An 18,112-nucleotide genomic window follows, 5' to 3' on the forward strand; every position below is an offset into this window, starting at 1 on the left:
CCCATGACAGTTCAGTCAGTATTTGTGAACAGTACACACACCACTCTCCCCTAAAGCTAGAAATCAGAAAGAGAGAACCCTCCAATCGGTGATGTAACTGGAATGTAAATTCTGCAGCTTCTCCATAGACAATGAATAGGGCTCTGACTTTATGAGACCATGAAATGTTCTTACACCCAAATTAGATCTAAATTTGGGTTCGGACCGTTTAGCAATGCTAGAATATTGACCTAATTTGGGTGTAAAATCATTAAAGCAGAGCTTTATCTGAATATTTAGTATTATAGTAAAAGTAAACCGTATACACTGGTTACTGGTATGGTATACTGTGGTTAAGGTGCAGGTGAGGGTCTGTACTTTAACTGGCATGATGCCATACGTTGTACTCCGTGCATGTTTTGGTGGTTAAGAGTCAGACACACTTTAGTGGTCAGACATTCCTAATAGTTCTCAAGTTCTGCAGCCGTTAGACACTTTGAGCAGCAGTGTAATCACAGGTGTAAGTTGGTGCAAATGGGCTGATTATGTACAGTTAATTGTAAACCAATCACAATGGAAGACACTCGACAGCCATTACAAGCCGTAGGAAGTAGGGATGCCTTGATACCTCTGTTAACCCTTTCACTACCGCACTACCAAAGGGTTAACCTTTTCACTACCACACTACAGACGGTTATGTGGTAGTAAAAGAAAGGTTAACCTTCTGTAGTGTGGTAGTGAAAGGTTTAAACCGTCAGTATCACCCGATGCCAACATCTATTGCTTTTACTTACCACTCCAGTAGACCGCCTCGGCTTTAGTTCAAAGATCTAACATGTTTCTAAGTGCCCGAGTAGAATTCATATTTCAAATACCCATCACTTTAATAGTAACAGGAAACTCCTCTACTAAAAGTAGTTTTACAGTTAAAGTAAGAAATGACTTACACACCAGCAGACAAATTGGGCAGGGCACGGGGATTGGGCAGGTAGGACCTGGGAACCAATAATGTATTGCACCCACCACACAATTATGTTATATAATCACTTACATAGATTTATTTGTGTCGGCCTAGACATGCCCAAAATAAATGGATTTCCAGAATAACTCGTCCTTCATTATATTTCTTGTTTATCATGCACAGAATCTTTCCAAAAGATTATTCAGGATGTTGGTGAGTTAGTGCATGTAAACGGCATATCCCATCCCATTTACTTTATCGGGATACATTAATATTCCCAACAATGATAAATGAGCCAATATCATAAACCATAGTGACATAGTATACATTTACATTCAGATAAGCTGAGTAACAATGTTCATCAAAGTGTTGAGTGCTAACAGTGTAGGTTAGTTTATTAGGAGTAAGTGCATGACAGTAAGGTTAGTTAGGGTTAGATTTCTTTTTTATTTAATTTTTTTTGGTTAAGAGTCAGACACACTTTAGTGGTCAGACATTCCTAATAGTTCTCAAGTTCTGCAGATAATGGTTGAAGAAGTGCGTCTTTAGTCGACGGCGAAAGATTGGACGGGTTTAGGCTGTCCTAACTGGGGTGGGTAGTTCATTCCACCATTGTGGGGCAAGGACTGAGAAAAGGCAGGTTCTCTTTGATGACCCTCCCGGAGCTTGGATAGGAGTGGGTCTGAGACGGCCAGAAGATGCAGAGTGTAGGGGTCTTGAGGGTGTGTAGTTAGAGACCATTGACCGGAGGTAGGCGGGAGCGGTTCCCTTTGCCGCACGGTATGCCAGGTCGAGGGCCTTGAAGCGGATTCGTGCAGCAATGGGGAGCCAGTGCAGGTCCCTAAGAAGTGGGGTGACATGGGCCGACTTCGGTAGGTTTGAGATCCGGCAGGCTGCTGCGTTCTGAATGAGTTGAAGAGGCTTGGTGGCAGTGGCCGGGAGGCCAGCGAGCAGTGCGTTGCACGTAGTCGAGGCAGGAGATGACTGTTGATTGGACGAGGAGTTTGGTGGCTTCTTTTGTCAGGAAGGGGCGGATCCTTCTGATGTTGCTCAGGAGGAATCTGCAGGTTCTGGTACAATCATAGTACATGTAGTGTTTTTACTGAAATATCATGGCGTTGGAGGCCATTCTCATTCATTTGTCCTGTATATCTCTTACTGTGATCTATTCCATGTTCGTCCCTCCCAATTATTCTATTGTATTCTATTCTATTACATGGTAAATGGCTGCTTTTATCCAAAGCGCTTTACAATTTGTTACTCATATTTTACCCATTCACTCACACATTCACTCACACACTGACGGCGGAGGCAACCATGCAAGGTGCCAACCTGCTCATCAGGAGCAATTAGGGGTTAAGTGTCTTGCTCAAGGACACATCGACACACTGCCCGGGAGGAGCGGCAATCAAACCGGGAACCTCCGGATTGCCAATCGACTCACTGCTCTACCTCCCGCCCCTACATTTCAACTCTATTCTATGCTCTGTTCTATTCTCTTCTATGCGCTACTCTATTATTCTATGCTCTATTCTATGCTCTAGTCTATTCTATTATATGCTCTGCTGTATTCTATGCTCTGTTCTATTCTATCTCTATTCTATTATATATTCTGCTCTACTCTAGTCTATTCTCTATTATATTCTATGATCTGATCTATTCTATGCTCTATTATGCTCTGCTCTATTCTATTCTCTATGCTATGCTCTATTCTATTATATTCTATGCCCTGCTCTATTCTATACTCTACTCTATGATCTGCTCTATTCTATTCTATGATCTGCTCTATTCTATTCTCTTCTATGCTCTACTCTATTCTATGATCTGCTCTATTCTATTCTCTTCTATGCTCTACTCTATTATATTATATGATCTGCTTTATTATATGCTCTATTCTATGCTCTAGTCTATTCTATTATATGCTCTGCTGTATTCTATGCTCTGTTCTATTCTATCTCTATTCTATTATATATTCTGCTCTACTCTAGTCTATTCTCTATTATATTCTATGATCTGATATATTCTATGCTCTATTATGCTCTGCTCTATTCTATTCTCTATGCTATGCTCTATTCTATTATATTCTATGCCCTGCTCTATTCTATACTCTACTCTATGATCTGCTCTATTCTATTCTATGATCTGCTCTATTCTATTCTCTTCTATGCTCTACTCTATTCTATGATCTGCTCTATTCTATTCTCTTATATGCTCTACTCTATTATATTATATGATCTGCTCTATTATATGCTCTGCTCTATCCTATTCTATGCTCTATTCTCTATTCTATGCTTTAGTCCAGCGGTTCTCAACAGGGGTGCCGCGGCACACTAGGGTGCCTCAGAGAGCTGCCAGGGGTACCTTGAGATTTCTCAACAATTATTATTATTATTATTTTTTAATTTATTTGAAATATAATTTCATAAAATGATCACTAAAGTGCTATCATTTGCAGCTGCACTGTTTTCCATGAAAATAGCATATTTCGATAAGTTTGACCATTTCTCAAAAACTGAAAATCATTATTTAAAAAAACACAAAAGGATCACCAAGTTACTCCCTTTCCTTTACAGAAAACATTGAGACAAAGCTTCCTGACACATCTCCATCCAAACTCTTGGAAGAACTCATTGAAATCTCATCTGATACCACCTGGAGAGCTCGTTTCAGTGAAGTGCCCCTGGAAACATTTTGGTCTGAGTGTGGTGCTGAGTACCAAGTATCTCATGATGCAGCAGTTAAGGTGTTATCCTGTTATCCTGTGTGAAGCTGGCTTTTCATCCATGACAGCTCTGAAAACAAAATATAGGGCTAAGTTGAGCCTTGAGGATGACATGCGTGTTGCCTTGTCAAAGATCTCCCCAAGTATTGACCGTATTATTAGCCAGCAGCAGCAGTAGACCTCGCATTGAGCTAGAAGTGCTTATTTTCTGTATTTATTTATATTTCTTGAGACATGGTAACTTGGTGATCCTTTTCTGTATTTTTTAAATAATGATTTTCTGTTTTTGACCATTTCTAGCATTTCCATTGGCTATAGTGACAGACATAGATATATGATAAATAGATAGATACAGCAGATTCGATGCAGTCCAGAGAAAACAACCAATCTAGATATTTCAAGATTGTATCTATGCTTTACTTCTGCGCACTGACGGAGAGATCTCCAGATTCTGAAACAATAAAGCGAGTCTTTATCACAAACCGATCCAAAGATATTTAATGTTTTGCAAAACATGTCTAGTGGTGCGCCCAGCTTTAGAGGGTTAAAAGCCAAATTGTATTTTTTATTTAGTTAATGTGTCGTTGTAATTCTTAATATACCTAATGTAGCCTACCTGCTTGAAGCGGATAAAGTTTGAATGACTTACTGAACTTGTGTTTTAAATACACACCACACTGCTTGTTTGCTATGTCAGCACCAGGCGCTGTCCACCGACTTTATTCATGTTGAACAAGCGCTACATTGCACCTGATGCCTATACCTGTTATTCACTCTCAGTCTCAACATGGATGAAACAAAGTATAATAAGCATTCTTTAGGTGGTGGTTGTTTATCTGTTTGGACATTATAGCTTAAATATATAGCCTAGCCTATATATATTTATATATCTGATATATCCATTATTTCTTTTTTATAAATCATATTCTCTTTTCTTTTTGTATCTACTTTTTCTCCCCATTTTTCTATTTTTCTCCCGTCCACAATTTTGTATTCTCCAATTCTACCCTCCACTGTCTCGAACGTTGTTAGGCCATGCCTCCCACAAGCCGGCTGCAATGTGGACGAAGCCTTGCATCACGTGTCCCCTCCGGTACTCGAGGAGGCAGCCGTTGCATCTTTTCACCTGCACAGCGTGATCTCTCAGCGGCGAGGGTCTGCGTGGGAAGGACACGCCGCTAGGCCTGCCACGATAACACATTTTGCTGGGCGATTAATTGCCCCCGAAAATATCGCGATAAGCGATATTATTGCGACCGGTTAGAGATTTTTTTTTTTGGAGAAATTTATTTTCCAAAACTTTTATTTTGAAGCCCACCGCTCCGTCTTTTCCGGTGTTTAAGACTTTTATTTTGAAGCCCACCGACCGGACCGGAAGTATTGTTGTGATTATTTCAGGTACTTTTTGGGTACCAGAAAAGTCACGTGAAACACTGCAGACCACTGAATAGAGACGCGTCTCTAGGATTTCATAATCATTATGTTTGCAGCAGGCACAAGTGCAATAAACAAAGGATACAGTCACTGTGTATTCTGCCTCATTTATTGATTAAACAAAACCGACATCAACACAATTTGCCACCGAGCGGAGAGTTTAGTCTCGCAAAAAGATCGCTGACTTGTTAAGGCTTGTTGTTAGGTTAGGTGCTAATGTTGTGCTAGCGTTTTAGCATGGCTATCGTACATAGCGTGATCAATATAACTCGCTATTGATTGTTTGTATGAGTAACGTTAATGCTAGTAGAATAGACACAACGTGAGGTAATCACCATCCATTTTAAACCGGTTATTACCTAATGCTAACGTTAGCAAATAGACGCGACTGGTAACGTTACAGCTTGTTAGCCTAATGCTCGTTAAAGCATAGACAGCCTAGCTAACGTTAACGCTTGTAGAATAGACACAATGAGAGGTAACGTTAGCGTTAGCAGAATAGACACAACGAGGGTCTCGTTAATGTTGTTATTGATTGATTGATTGAAAACTGTGTTTACTCTGTTTGTATGAGTAAAGCCAGCGGCCCGCCTCCCAACACGGACAGTGACTGACAAGGGGCACTGGGTCCGCCTCATTAAAACAAACGCGCAAATAGCAATTAATCGCGCCCGTCAAAATAATTGCATTCATTTTAATTATCGCGGCAATTAATCGATTTATTGCTTATCGCGGCAGGCCTACACGCCGCCCTTGTCGCTTCCTGATTCTACTGCGCAGGTGCACCAACCGACCTGTAGGAGTCGCTGTCCACAACGTCCGATCCCCACCCACCAGCTTCCCACCCCCTAATACTGCCAATTGTATTAGTAGAGTTGCTACCAGCAACGCCGAGAGCTGGGCTCGAACCCAGCATCTCCTGCGTTGGTGGCGAGCTATAAATCATATTCTCAAAATTATTTGACGGGCCAGATATTATTGCTAGCGGGCCAATTTCGGTCTGTGGGCCGTCTATTGCCAACCACTGTTCTATCTATGATATGCTCTATTCTATGCTATATTCTATTATACCGTAATTACTCTAATAGTAACCGGTATTCAATTAAAAACCGGGTCTCTATTAATGACCGGGTGCGCTGTTGAGCTAAGCAATTATAAGCCGGCCTCCTAATACAAGCCGGTTTTCATGTATATTAGAGGAATTACGGTATTTCCCTCAACGGATTTAGCATAGGCAATATATTTTGTTATTGTTGTTATATGCTGGCCTGGCTGTGCAGTAAATACCATATAATGGTATGGTGTTAATGTTTACCAAGAGAGTAAGCCTACCTCAGAATTGTATAAAACGAAGTTATTATTATTATAAAAAAAGAAAAAAAAATATTTTATATAAAACATTTTTTTTTAATAAAATATATATATTATATAATCATACTTGTAGTTGTATTATCTGCGAGACATCGCCACCACGCAACAAGTCTAAATGCTCGCTATATGCAACCAGCTCCACTGTCTGTGTGTACTCGAGTAGCCTCCAGCTACAGCCAGGATTCCCCGGAGCTGCAGCTGGACCCTATACTGTAGCCTCCAGCTACGGCCAGGATTCTCCGGCGCTGCAGCTGGACCCTATTGACTATATTCAGCGTGCCCTCAGCTCAAATACGCATCGACTCAGTGTTATAAGACATTGATATCAGGAGCTATCTGAACTATTTAGTTTAATGGGACGTTTCGTTTTGAACAGTAAGCTAACGCGAGCTATCATGCACTACTAGACTTGCTGGAGCATTTGTTGATAGCTATCAGTAGCTAGCCGGCTGGCAGGCTCACCGAGTTCCCAGTGTCCCACTAGAGACTAGTGTTTACAACAGCCACGGGTGCGGGAGGGAGGAGGAGCAGCAGACGCCGCAGCTCTCTCCGTGTGTCTGAGTTCAGTTCAGTTCGGCTCACTATAGGAGGTCAAACGCGTCGAAAATATGAAGCAATACTAACTTTACTTTTCTTCATAGCTAAATTAGACAGTCAGCCAGTCTATCAGAGTGAGTGCTCTGCTCAGTCGATTGTTCCCGCTGATCATACCTGCTGAGTGCTCACTGCTCAGCTCGCGTGAGTGACGTCATCGCGTCATCACACGCCTTGGATAATTTAGGAGTGAAATGCGAATGCAAGGCTTGAAAGCACTACTCGCAAGCCCGCCCCCAGATAATATTTACCAATCGCAACGGCCAATTAAAGGGGCAATTCGCGATCATCTCGTCGCAGTGTACAGCCCTGCTCTATTCTATGCTCTACTCCAGTGATTCCCAACCTGGGGTCCGCGGACCCCCTGGGGGTCCGCCAGGGGGCGCAGGGGGTCCGCCAGACCACAGATGATTTGAGGTATTTTTTATTTTTTTTTTTTTTTACTTTTTTTTTCAGATAAATATTTAATTAGCATATTTTTATGAATAGTCTCTCCACTACAATAAAAAATAAAGATAAATAAATAAACATCTAGACATGATTTTTGAACGTTAACAGTAGGCTACCGGGTAGCCGCTAAAACGCGAATCAGTTGACTGCATCACTTTCTGTAGCTAGCCTAGCACGCTAGTTAACTTTCTCGGCTCGTCTGCAGTCAGCCGCCAGAGGCGAAAATGTGTGACAAACGAAAAGGAGATGACGGCAGCTCATCTGCAAAAAAAGTTAGGACCTACAGCAATCGCGAAAATTACATCACCATGGGCTTCACTGAGGGACCAGACAAACGACCTGAGTGTGTGATTTGTGGAGAAAAGTTGGCAAACTCGAGCCTGAAGCCCAGCAAGCTGAAGAGACATCGGGCGTCTAAGCACCCAGAAACCGTTGGGAAGGATCCAGACTTTTTTCGGAGGAAAGAACAGTCTCTCAAGGCGAACAAGCCTGTTGATGTTAGAGTAGCGTGGAGCAGGGGTGGCAGTGATTTACAGAAGGCTACCGAAGCCTCCTTTGAGTGTTCGCTTTTAATTGCAAAAGCAAAGAAACCGCACAATATTGGCGAGCAGCTCATCAAACCAGCCTGCATCAAAATGGTTTAGAAACTGTGCGGCCCACAGGTGGCGGATAAACTAAAATCAGTACCACTCTCGAACAATGTTTAAAAACACCGAATTGATAAGATGTCAAGTGATTGCGAGCAGCAGCTGTCAGAAAAGCTTAGAAAGGGTCCATTTGCCATACAACTTGATGAAACTACAACTGTCGCAGACGAGGCTGTGCTCATCGTTTATGTGCAATATATCGAAAATGAGGATCTGAAGCAGGACATTCTCATGTCAGTCAACCTTACTACCACCACTCGAGGTGAGGATATTTTTACTGCAGTGGATTCTTACTTCATTCAACATAAATGCAAACCGTTCACCATTAGGGCCTGATTTGAGAGGATGAATACAGGATTTGAATATTGGCCAAAATTTTGAAATACATATGGTGCAAGATTAGATTTGTTGATTGAAGGCACAAGTCAAAGAAGCATAGTGGGTCTAATTATGATGCATATGCCTGTGTATAAGCAGTTTGTTATTAAAATGACAAAAAAAAGGTATTAAACCCAGCTAGGACAGATTCTCTCTGCTACTGATTGGAATTTCCTGTCTCATATTTAGTTTAATTTGTTGCATTGATTTGTTCCATAAATGCAAACCGTTCACCATTAGGGCCTGATTTGAGAGGATGAATACAGCATTTGAATATTGGCCAAACATTTTGAAATGCATATGGTGCAAGATGAGATTTGTTGATTGAAGGCACAAGTCAAAGAAGCATAGTGGGTCTAATTGTGATGCATATGCCTGTGTATAAGCAGTTTGTTATTAAAATGAAAAAAAAATAAAAAAATTATGGTATCTTATTAGGAGGGGGTCCGCGAATTTCATCAGAGATGTTTGGGGGTCCCTGGGGGGAAAAAGGTTGGGAACCACTGCTCTACTCTATTATATTAAATGCGCTACTCTACTCTATTATATTCTATGCTCTATTCTATGTTCTGCTCTATTCTATTGTATTCTAGTCTATGCTCTATCCTATTATCTGCCTTGCTATGCTCTCTTCTATTCTCTTCTATGCTCTGCTCTATTCTATGCTCTGATCTGCTCTATTCTACACTCTGCTCTTTTCTATGCTCTACTTTATTCTAATATATGCTCTGCTCTTCGATTCTATGCTCTGCTCTATTCTCTACTCTATTTTATTCTATGCTATATTATATTATATGATCTATTCTATGCTCTGCTCTATTGTATGCTCTGCTCTATTATATTCCATGCTCTATTATATTCTATGATATTCTATGCTCTGTTCTATTCCATTATATGCTCTGCTCTATTATATGCTCTATTCTATTATATGCTCTATTCTATGTTCTGATCTATTCTAGTCTATGCTCTATTCTATTCTATTATCTTCCTTGCTCAGCTCTGCTCTATTATAATTTATTCGATTGTATGATTGCTTACTCTATTCTATGCTCTGCTCTACTCTATTATATTCTCTGCTCTACTAGATGTGCTCTATTCTCTTCTCTTCTATGCTCTACACTATATTATATTATATGCTATGTTCTCTACTCTATTATATGTTATGCTTTGCTCTATTCTATGTCATTCTATTATATGCTATATTCTATTATATGCTTTTATATTATATGCTCTGCTCTATTATATTATATGCTATTCTATTATATGCTTTATGCTCTGCTTTATTCTATGCTCTGCTCTATTACATTATATTCTATTATATGCTCTATTTTATGCTCTGCTTTATTCTATGCTCTGCTCTATTACATTATATGCTATTCTATTCTATGCTCTGTTCTATTCTATTGTTTATTGTTTAAAAGGATCCCCATTAGCTAAGTGGTGAGCTGGTCTTCCTGGGGTCCACACAGAAAGACAACACAAAAAACATAACAATACATGAGATACATATGACAATCACAATTCACTTAATTAACAATGATAATCTAAAAACTAGGGCTGACCTTCGAAGCTTTTTTTGGCAATCGAAGCTTCGGGGCCGAGCTTCGATTTTAATTCGAAGCTTAAAAAAAAGTATTTTTTTATTTTTATCTTATGTTGTGGGACTTGTACAGCACTTTGGTAAACTTTGTTGTTTTTAAATGTGCTCTATAAATAAAGTGGATTGGATTAATTAATTAAGTATCCCCTTTCGTGACTGACGCAGCCAACAAGAACAAGGTTTCACTCGGCTGTGTGATTTAATTCAAGGTGGATCGCTGTTGTCGATTGAACAACTTAAGATTTCATGGGAACTACCAATCCCCCAAATCAAGAATGTTTAAGATGAATGAAGTAAGATTTTGATTATTTGAAATATGGCCTGTGTAGACTAAACTATGCACAGAATTATGTCAGTCTACAAGGTCCGGATTCTACATGGTCCGGCAATGTAGACCTTGTAGACTCCACTACAGACCAATTATCAGTGAATGTTCATGCATTTTTAAGAAGGGCTACTTCCACAAAAAAACAAAGAACTCACCAAAACATCTCAGTAGCACCTTATCTAAATGTTCTATTTCATATATGGAGATTCATATTTATTTATGTATTGCATGCATTTCTACATTTTATTTCCTATTTTGTTTATTCATCCCAGTATCTTTCTTTCTTATGTGTGGAATTCTACAAGGCATGTAGGTGTATATGTGTTTGAGGATGATATCCTTCAAACAGGCAATAGTGATGATATAATTTGGGCAGTGCTGAGCTGGGTTACTTTCCTCCAGTGTATTTGTCCCCCGGCCCCACCCAATTGAATTATTGTTATTATTTTTTTAAACTTTGATTATTATTTTTTATGTTCAAAGCTTGTGCCATCGAACGAAGCTTTGAAGTATTTAAGACAGCCCTACTAAAAACAGTAAAACATTGTAGACATCATTATAAACATCAGAATATTTGGCTCACATATTTAAGTAGTGCATTCTCAGGTGGTATTTGAAAGACACTTTGCTATGCTATATTCTATTCTATGCTCTATTCTACTTTATTCTATTCTATGCTCTAGTCTATTCTATTATATTCTCATCTATTGTGTTGTCTGTGTGTAGGTCCCAGCAGGGTCACTCCATGTGGCTGGTGCAGCACTGTGCCAGAGACGTCCTGGAGGCTCTGTCTTTCCTCCACAGGGATGGTTACGTCCACGCTGATCTCAAGCCACGCAACGTCCTCTGGAGTGCCGACGACGAGTGCTTCAAGCTCATCGACTTCGGCCTCAGTTACAAAGAGGGAAACCAGGTGGGCGTCGACCCGTTGAACCTGAGAAAAAGAGCGGTAGACCCGTTCAATGAGGATGTTGATCGGGGGCCTTTCACAGTGCAATCCATGCTGCTCGTCATGCTCGCTCTGGCTAGTTCGCCACACACTAATGCAAAGTCAAAGACAAGCTGACTGAAGGTAACTGAAATCTACTCCACAGTTCACACAAAGCAGATTCCAGCTTTTTTCAGTCAGCCTGTCCAGACAGGAGCTTAACCCTGTTGACTTTGCATTAGTTTGTGGCTAACTAGCTGTGGCTGTGAGCTAGTGTGAGGAACAGGGTGCATTGTGCTGAGAAAGGACTCTACTGATCAACATCGTCATTGGTAAGTTCTGAACTATCCCTTTAATCTTCCTTTTTAATTATTATAATTTTTATTTATTTAGAACAAACACAAAAAAAACATTCACTATTTAGAAAAGGAAATTGAAAAAACAAACAACAACCAAAAATATACAACAAAGATCACACGCATAGAAAAAGGATAAAACCTGCTGAGAACCAAACAATTCTAAAGGTTTTACAGCAACCTTGAGTGTGGAGGGATTTATTCTTCACTGCATAACCAGTGCATCCCCTCCCTCTTTTCTCCCTTCTGTTCTCTATCTCCCTTCTGTTCTCTATCTCTTTTCCTCCCTCCCTCCCTCCCTCCCTCCCTCCCTCCCTCCCTCCCTCCCTCCCTCCCTCCCTCCCTCCCATTCCCAGGATGTGAAGTACATCCAGACAGACGGGTACCGCGCTCCAGAGGCTGAGCTCCAGACCAGTCTGGCCCAGGCCGGCGTGGAGGTGGACGGGGACTCTGGCTGCATGTCCGCTGTAGACCTGTGGAGCCTGGGCATCATTCTGTTGGAGATGTACTCAGGAGTCAGGCTCAAAGAGACCACCCGCTCCCAGGAGTGGAAGGTACATTAAAAAACAAAACAATTGTGGTTGATTTGTTCCTGGGGGTTGTGGATGAGAGCAGTACTCTGACTGATAAAGTTTTGTACTTTGAATCGGTGTTGGTAGTGGAAGTCATATTATTGCTGCATTATTTTATTGTTGGTGGTGCGTTCGGGCAAAAAGCTGCAAAAACGTTATTGTGAAATAAAATAAGTCATGCTACTACAGAAATAAATATATCATGCTACTACAGAAATATTTATTTTGTTTGTATTCATCTACATGTTCGAAATAAAGATTTCAAATAAAAAAAAATACATTTATCATGCTTCTACAGAAATACATTTATCATGCTACTACAGAAATAAATATATCATGCTACTACGGAAATTAATATATCATGCTACTACAGAAATAAATATATCATGCTACTACAGAAATTAATATATCATGCTACTACAGAAATAAATATATCATGCTACAGTACTACAGAAATAAATATACCATGCTACTACAGGAAGTGTTTTGTGTCTCCTTCAGGATAACAGTGCTGCTATAGTCGACCACATCTTCTCCAGCAACAGCCTGGTGTGTCCTGCCATCCCAGTCTATCACCTCAGAGACCTTACCAAGAGGTAACCTGTTGTTTTTACATCCCCGTCTATCACCTCAGAGACCTCACCAAGAGGTAACCTGTTGTTTTTACACCTGCAAACAAAGTGCAACATGGTTGGTTGTAGGGCTGCAACGATTAGTCGACATAATCGACGACGTCGATCATAAAAACTCATCGACGCAGAATGTTAACAGATTGGACATTGAGCATGGCCTCAGAGTTGCTTTGTCTACCACCACCCCAGACTTTGAGACTCTTGTCAGGAGCAAACAACATCCCCAGTTATCCCATTAGTTTCCTGGGATGTTAAGCTAAGAAGTCTGCTATATATTTTTTTTTGTTATTTAAACACTTTCACTTTAATTTGTATTATTTAATTTATTTATCTTGTTATGAGTGATTGTTGTATTGTTCAAATACATTTTGATTGAAAGTTGCTTAAGATCCAAATTCAAATGTTTCATGAGTCATTATTTTAATTTGCTATGGGATCATCATGTTATGTTAAGTTAACTGTTGAGGCATAGGGACTGGACAACAGGGTGACATTCACAGGTGTGCAGACTTGAGCATGTGAGGTAAAACATGCATTGGAGAAGGAGCCATGCCCACAGGAAGCAGAGATTGAGGGTGTGACAAAAATAATCGCTAGATTATTCGACTAATCGAATGACAAAAATAATCGTTAGATTAGTCGACTAATCGAAAAAATTATCGACAGATTAGTCGATTACCAAAATAATCGTTAGTTGCAGCCCTAGTTGGTTGGTTGATTGATTGATTTTATTTAAGTGTCTCACACCTTTTTGATGCCCAGGCCAAGACACAATGATCAAATGTAAATCAAATACATAATCATCATATATTTGTATACACACAGTATATACACACATTACACAAATACATATTAATTTAGGAGACAATCCAAACAACTATTCAAGTAAATTTGCAAATAAGATAAGATACTCCTTTATTGATCCCCTTGGGGAAATTCGGGCATCATAGCAGCATGGGGGAGGGAGAGGGGAAGTACCGGTATGGGCAGGCTAATAGCAGAAAGACATAAATATAATAAGGCAATAGAATTCGATATGAGAACAAATTAACTGTGTAAACAATATACAGTAATTAACTCTGAATATAAAAATACGAGAAATTTACTTTGTAAACAAAGGTGCAGATGAGGGTCTGTAAGTAAGATGCATTTCCTCTCCATTTCTCTACATATATATATATATTAGAGCTGGGCATAGATAATTTTTTTTAATCTAGATTAATCTACCTGCAATCCTGGAATTAATCTAGATTAATCTAGATTAAAATGGCTAAACAAAAAAGAAAAGTCTGCAGAAGGCGTTCAAAATAGGTGTTCTACCCAAATAATGTCCAGAGGAGGAGATTTATCCTCTCCTCTTCATCTGAGGAGTCACTAGCTGTTCTATCTCCTTGTTCAACAGCATGAACATGTCTCTTCTTTTTGTAATTTCCAGTGTTTCTTTTAAAACCAGATTTATCGTAATTTTCTGTGCCCTTCCTTTGATGCCATTAACATTGTTACACTGATATTGACAGCTCTCTCCAGTGTCAAATCACTCTCTGTCAGTAGTTTCTTCTGTGAACCTTCAGTTCTTAATCCACACACAAACCTGTCTCTCAATGTGTCTTTTAGTGAATCTCTAAATTCACAATGCTGCTGACTGGTTGCTCACACACAGACTGCTGCAGAAGCAGGTTTCTCAACAAATTCAGTGCAAGCTCAGTGTAACAGTTCCATGAATGAATGAATGAATGAATGAAAACGTTATTTAACAGATTGCAGAATGGGTACAATACAGTACGGCTCAATACATACAATTGTTAAGGGGATGCAGACCAGAGAAAGACGTTTGTCTTGTCCCCCATTTTCATTTATTTGCTCCACATTGTCATTAGCCCCTTTCGTGACTGTGATGCACTGAGTGAATCCACAGTCACTTGCTCCTCAATAGGAAACCAACCTAGATTTACCATGAAGGACTGGTTCTGGCCGAACCGTTCGTTATACAAGTATCACAGAGAAATTACAAAGGTACTCACAGTTGTACGAGGGTTTCGGACAGAGATACGGGATGGTGCGCATGCGCTGTGATCACCCAACGGCGGAAATAATGCCGTTTTGAGCAGTTTATAAAAATGATTTAAAATGTTTATTAGCAACGCAGAGCTTTCAAACCATCCCGTATCTCTGTCCGAAACCCTCGTGCAACTGTGAGCACCTTTGAAACGTCTCTGTGATTCTTGTATAACGAACGGTTCAGCCAGAACCAGTCCTTCATGGTAAATCTAGGTTGGTTTCCTATTGAGGAGCAAGTGACTGTGGATTCACTCCGTGCATCACAGTCACGAAAGGGGCTACATTGTCATCAAACGGTCCAATATTTCCAATAACCCAAGCCATTTCTGTTGTAAACACTCACGATAGTCCAGTCGATCCTTCCTTTAGTGTGTAAAGTGGATTTCCTCCTCTTGTAGATGTTTCCCAGTGCCGCCCGTATCAACGTGAGCTAACATGCTAACTCGCTAACGTTAATAATGTAAACAAAGCTTGCAACGGACTTCTTCTTTCTTGCATTGCGCAGATTCAGACGTCCTCATCGCCGAATTGTGTTATATCCTGAGGACTTCTTAACCTCACCTGTATAACAATGATTACCGGACCACTACTTTAGTTTAACACATTATTCTGACTACAGCTCCGGTAGTGCAATCACTTCCTGGTACCACAGCTGGGAACTACGGCAAGTATTTAAGGACAATACAGACCCAACGTTGAGAAAAAGATTAACAGCGTCAATTATATTATTGCGCGATACTAGTCTCGCGATAACGCAGCACGTTAACGCCGTTAACGGCCCAGCTCTAATATATATATATTAGAGGTGGGCATAGATACATTTTTTTAATCTAGATTAATCTATCTGCAATCCTGGATTTAATCTAGATTAATCTAGATTAAAATGGCTAAAAAAAAATTAAAAAAAAAACTGCCGAAGGCATTCAAAATATGTGTGTTCTACCCAAATAATGACCAGAAGTAAGTCCTTACTTTTTCTTTCCTCCTTATGTTTCTCAGGCCAGGTGGCCCATTACACCATGAGCCCATCTCCCGTTTCCAAAATGCATCACAGACTGTTTGAAAAAGGTGTTTTGCTATGATAATTGGTAATGAAATATCAAAATAATGTTCAATAAGATGTACTTGTGTTTAATAAGTTGTTTTATTCAGAAGTTAACACAAATAAATAATATTACCAGTACAGTACAGTATCTAGCACTCTCAGGAGCAAAACAGAAAGAATCATTTCAAACTTGAACTATGTGACATGGCTTGTATCAACTGCTCCAGTGGAGTTGCTCAGTGGCCAATGGTGTCAACTGTGGTTGTACTGGGCAGCTCCCAGGTGTGAATGGAACTGTGTGAATGTGAAGCAGGGCGTTCCTGAAAAAGAGCATCTGTGCTCAGAGAACCTACCCTGGTAAATAAAGGTAAAAAAAAAAAATGTTTTTTTTTTTTTTTTTTTTAAGATTAATGCGTTAATTATATTATCGCGCGATACTAGTATAGCGTTAACGCAGCACGTTAACGCCGTTAACGGCCCAGCTCTAATATATATATATACTGTATCCATATCCAGAAATCCAATCAGGTGATATTGTAACCGTAGATTGTCTGTGTTTAGAGAGATGTTTTGCTGAATGTAAAACTAGGTCCTATCGGTTGATATTGGTGTAATTGCTCTTGCAGCATGCTTCACAATGATCCCAAGCACAGATGCACAGCTGAAACTGCCCTGCTCAGCCCATTCTTTAGCATTCCCTTTGGTAAGTGGAAATATTTAACTTATGTACTTAATTTATGCACATTCACTCTATTAGCTCGTTTACTCAATCTCCCCTTCCATCACTCGCCACATTGACCTGTCCCTCTGTCTCTGTGTCAGCTCCACACATTGAGGACTTGGTTCTGCTGCCCTCTCCTGTCCTCCGCCTTCTCAATCTGATTGATGACAGCCACCTGCACAATGAGGAGGAGTATGACGGTAGGGGCGCTTTCTGGGCCGTGAGAAAATGTTGTGCAATTCCGCTGTGTTCACAGGTTTTCTCACATTTGCACAGAATCGCCACACGCAGTCACACATCAAGCACACCTACTTGATTGTTGTAATAATACATCTAGTCTAGTTAGAAAGACCGACAAGAAACTCACCACAACTTTGTACACTTTCATAGTTTTTTATAACGGAGCGAGTCGGCCAGTGGGCGATTTTTTTTTTTATATATTTTATTTTACATTTTTCAGAACATTGTACAAACATGACAAACAGTATACCAACATGACATTACAGACACACTCAGACAGTGAAAGTAAAAAGATGCATTAAAGAAAAAAAAACAATAACACATTTTTCACATTTGATATTACAACACGGTTACCAGCCATACATGACTGAGAAATATTGTGTTTGGTTTGGGGTCCCTCATAGGGGGACTGTGAGATCAGACGGGCGAATCAGCTGCCGCCTCTAGCCTCATCGAGGTAGGCTAAGAACGGGTCCCAGATTTTTGAAAACCTTTTAAGTGAATCGGTTCTCAGGAACCTTAGTCTCTCCATCCGTATGACAGAGGTCATGTCCGCCATCCACAGTTGGAAAGAAGGTGCTGAGGAGGACTTCCACAGTGGGCGATTTCTACCCACAGACTATACTATAAACCAGGGGTAGGCAACCCTAGGCACGCGTGCCTGCATAGGCACACAGGGGCATTTTCATAGGCACAGGGGGCACCAAAAAATAAATAAAATGTATACTTTTTTTATATATATATATATATATATATATATATATATATATATATATATATATTTTAGTGAAATATTTTGCACTGTTGTCGCATTTATCTTGTTGAAATCCTCCCACAGGTTCTTTTTACTACCACATATTTAATTGAGATTGTTTATTATTTCAATTTAGCTGGAAATACATTGCTACATCATTCAGTAACATTTGCAGAGCCTTATAACAAAAACATTATTACGGTCACCATTGTGACCTGTGGGATTAATCAACAAATTGTATTATTTATTTTTCTATTTCATTGAACATTGCACATGTTAAAAGCCATTTTTTTTTCTCAAAATGTGAGTATTACATTTTGTAGTCGCTTTGGATAAAAGCGT

The 18,112-nt window shown here is 39.9% G+C and overlaps 1 protein-coding gene across 2 annotated transcripts in view; it reads left to right on the forward strand.

Annotated features, from left to right (window-relative positions):
• uhmk1 (U2AF homology motif (UHM) kinase 1) overlaps positions 1 to 18,112 on the forward strand; it is a 35,643-nt gene that overhangs the window by 11,537 nt on the left and 5,994 nt on the right. For both annotated transcript variants that reach the window (XM_084309537.1, XM_084309538.1), the window contains 5 exons: positions 11,191 to 11,377; positions 12,105 to 12,302; positions 12,822 to 12,916; positions 16,682 to 16,758; positions 16,878 to 16,976. In XM_084309537.1, the coding sequence (XP_084165663.1) occupies positions 11,191 to 11,377; positions 12,105 to 12,302; positions 12,822 to 12,916; positions 16,682 to 16,758; positions 16,878 to 16,976 (656 nt within the window). The remainder of the gene's footprint in view (positions 1 to 11,190; positions 11,378 to 12,104; positions 12,303 to 12,821; positions 12,917 to 16,681; positions 16,759 to 16,877; positions 16,977 to 18,112) is intronic.

The sequence above is a fragment of the Notolepis coatsorum genome (genome assembly GCF_963971535.1).
Source record: "Notolepis coatsorum genome assembly, chromosome: 3".
In the NCBI taxonomy this organism is placed as follows: Eukaryota; Metazoa; Chordata; class Actinopteri; order Aulopiformes; family Paralepididae; genus Notolepis; species Notolepis coatsorum.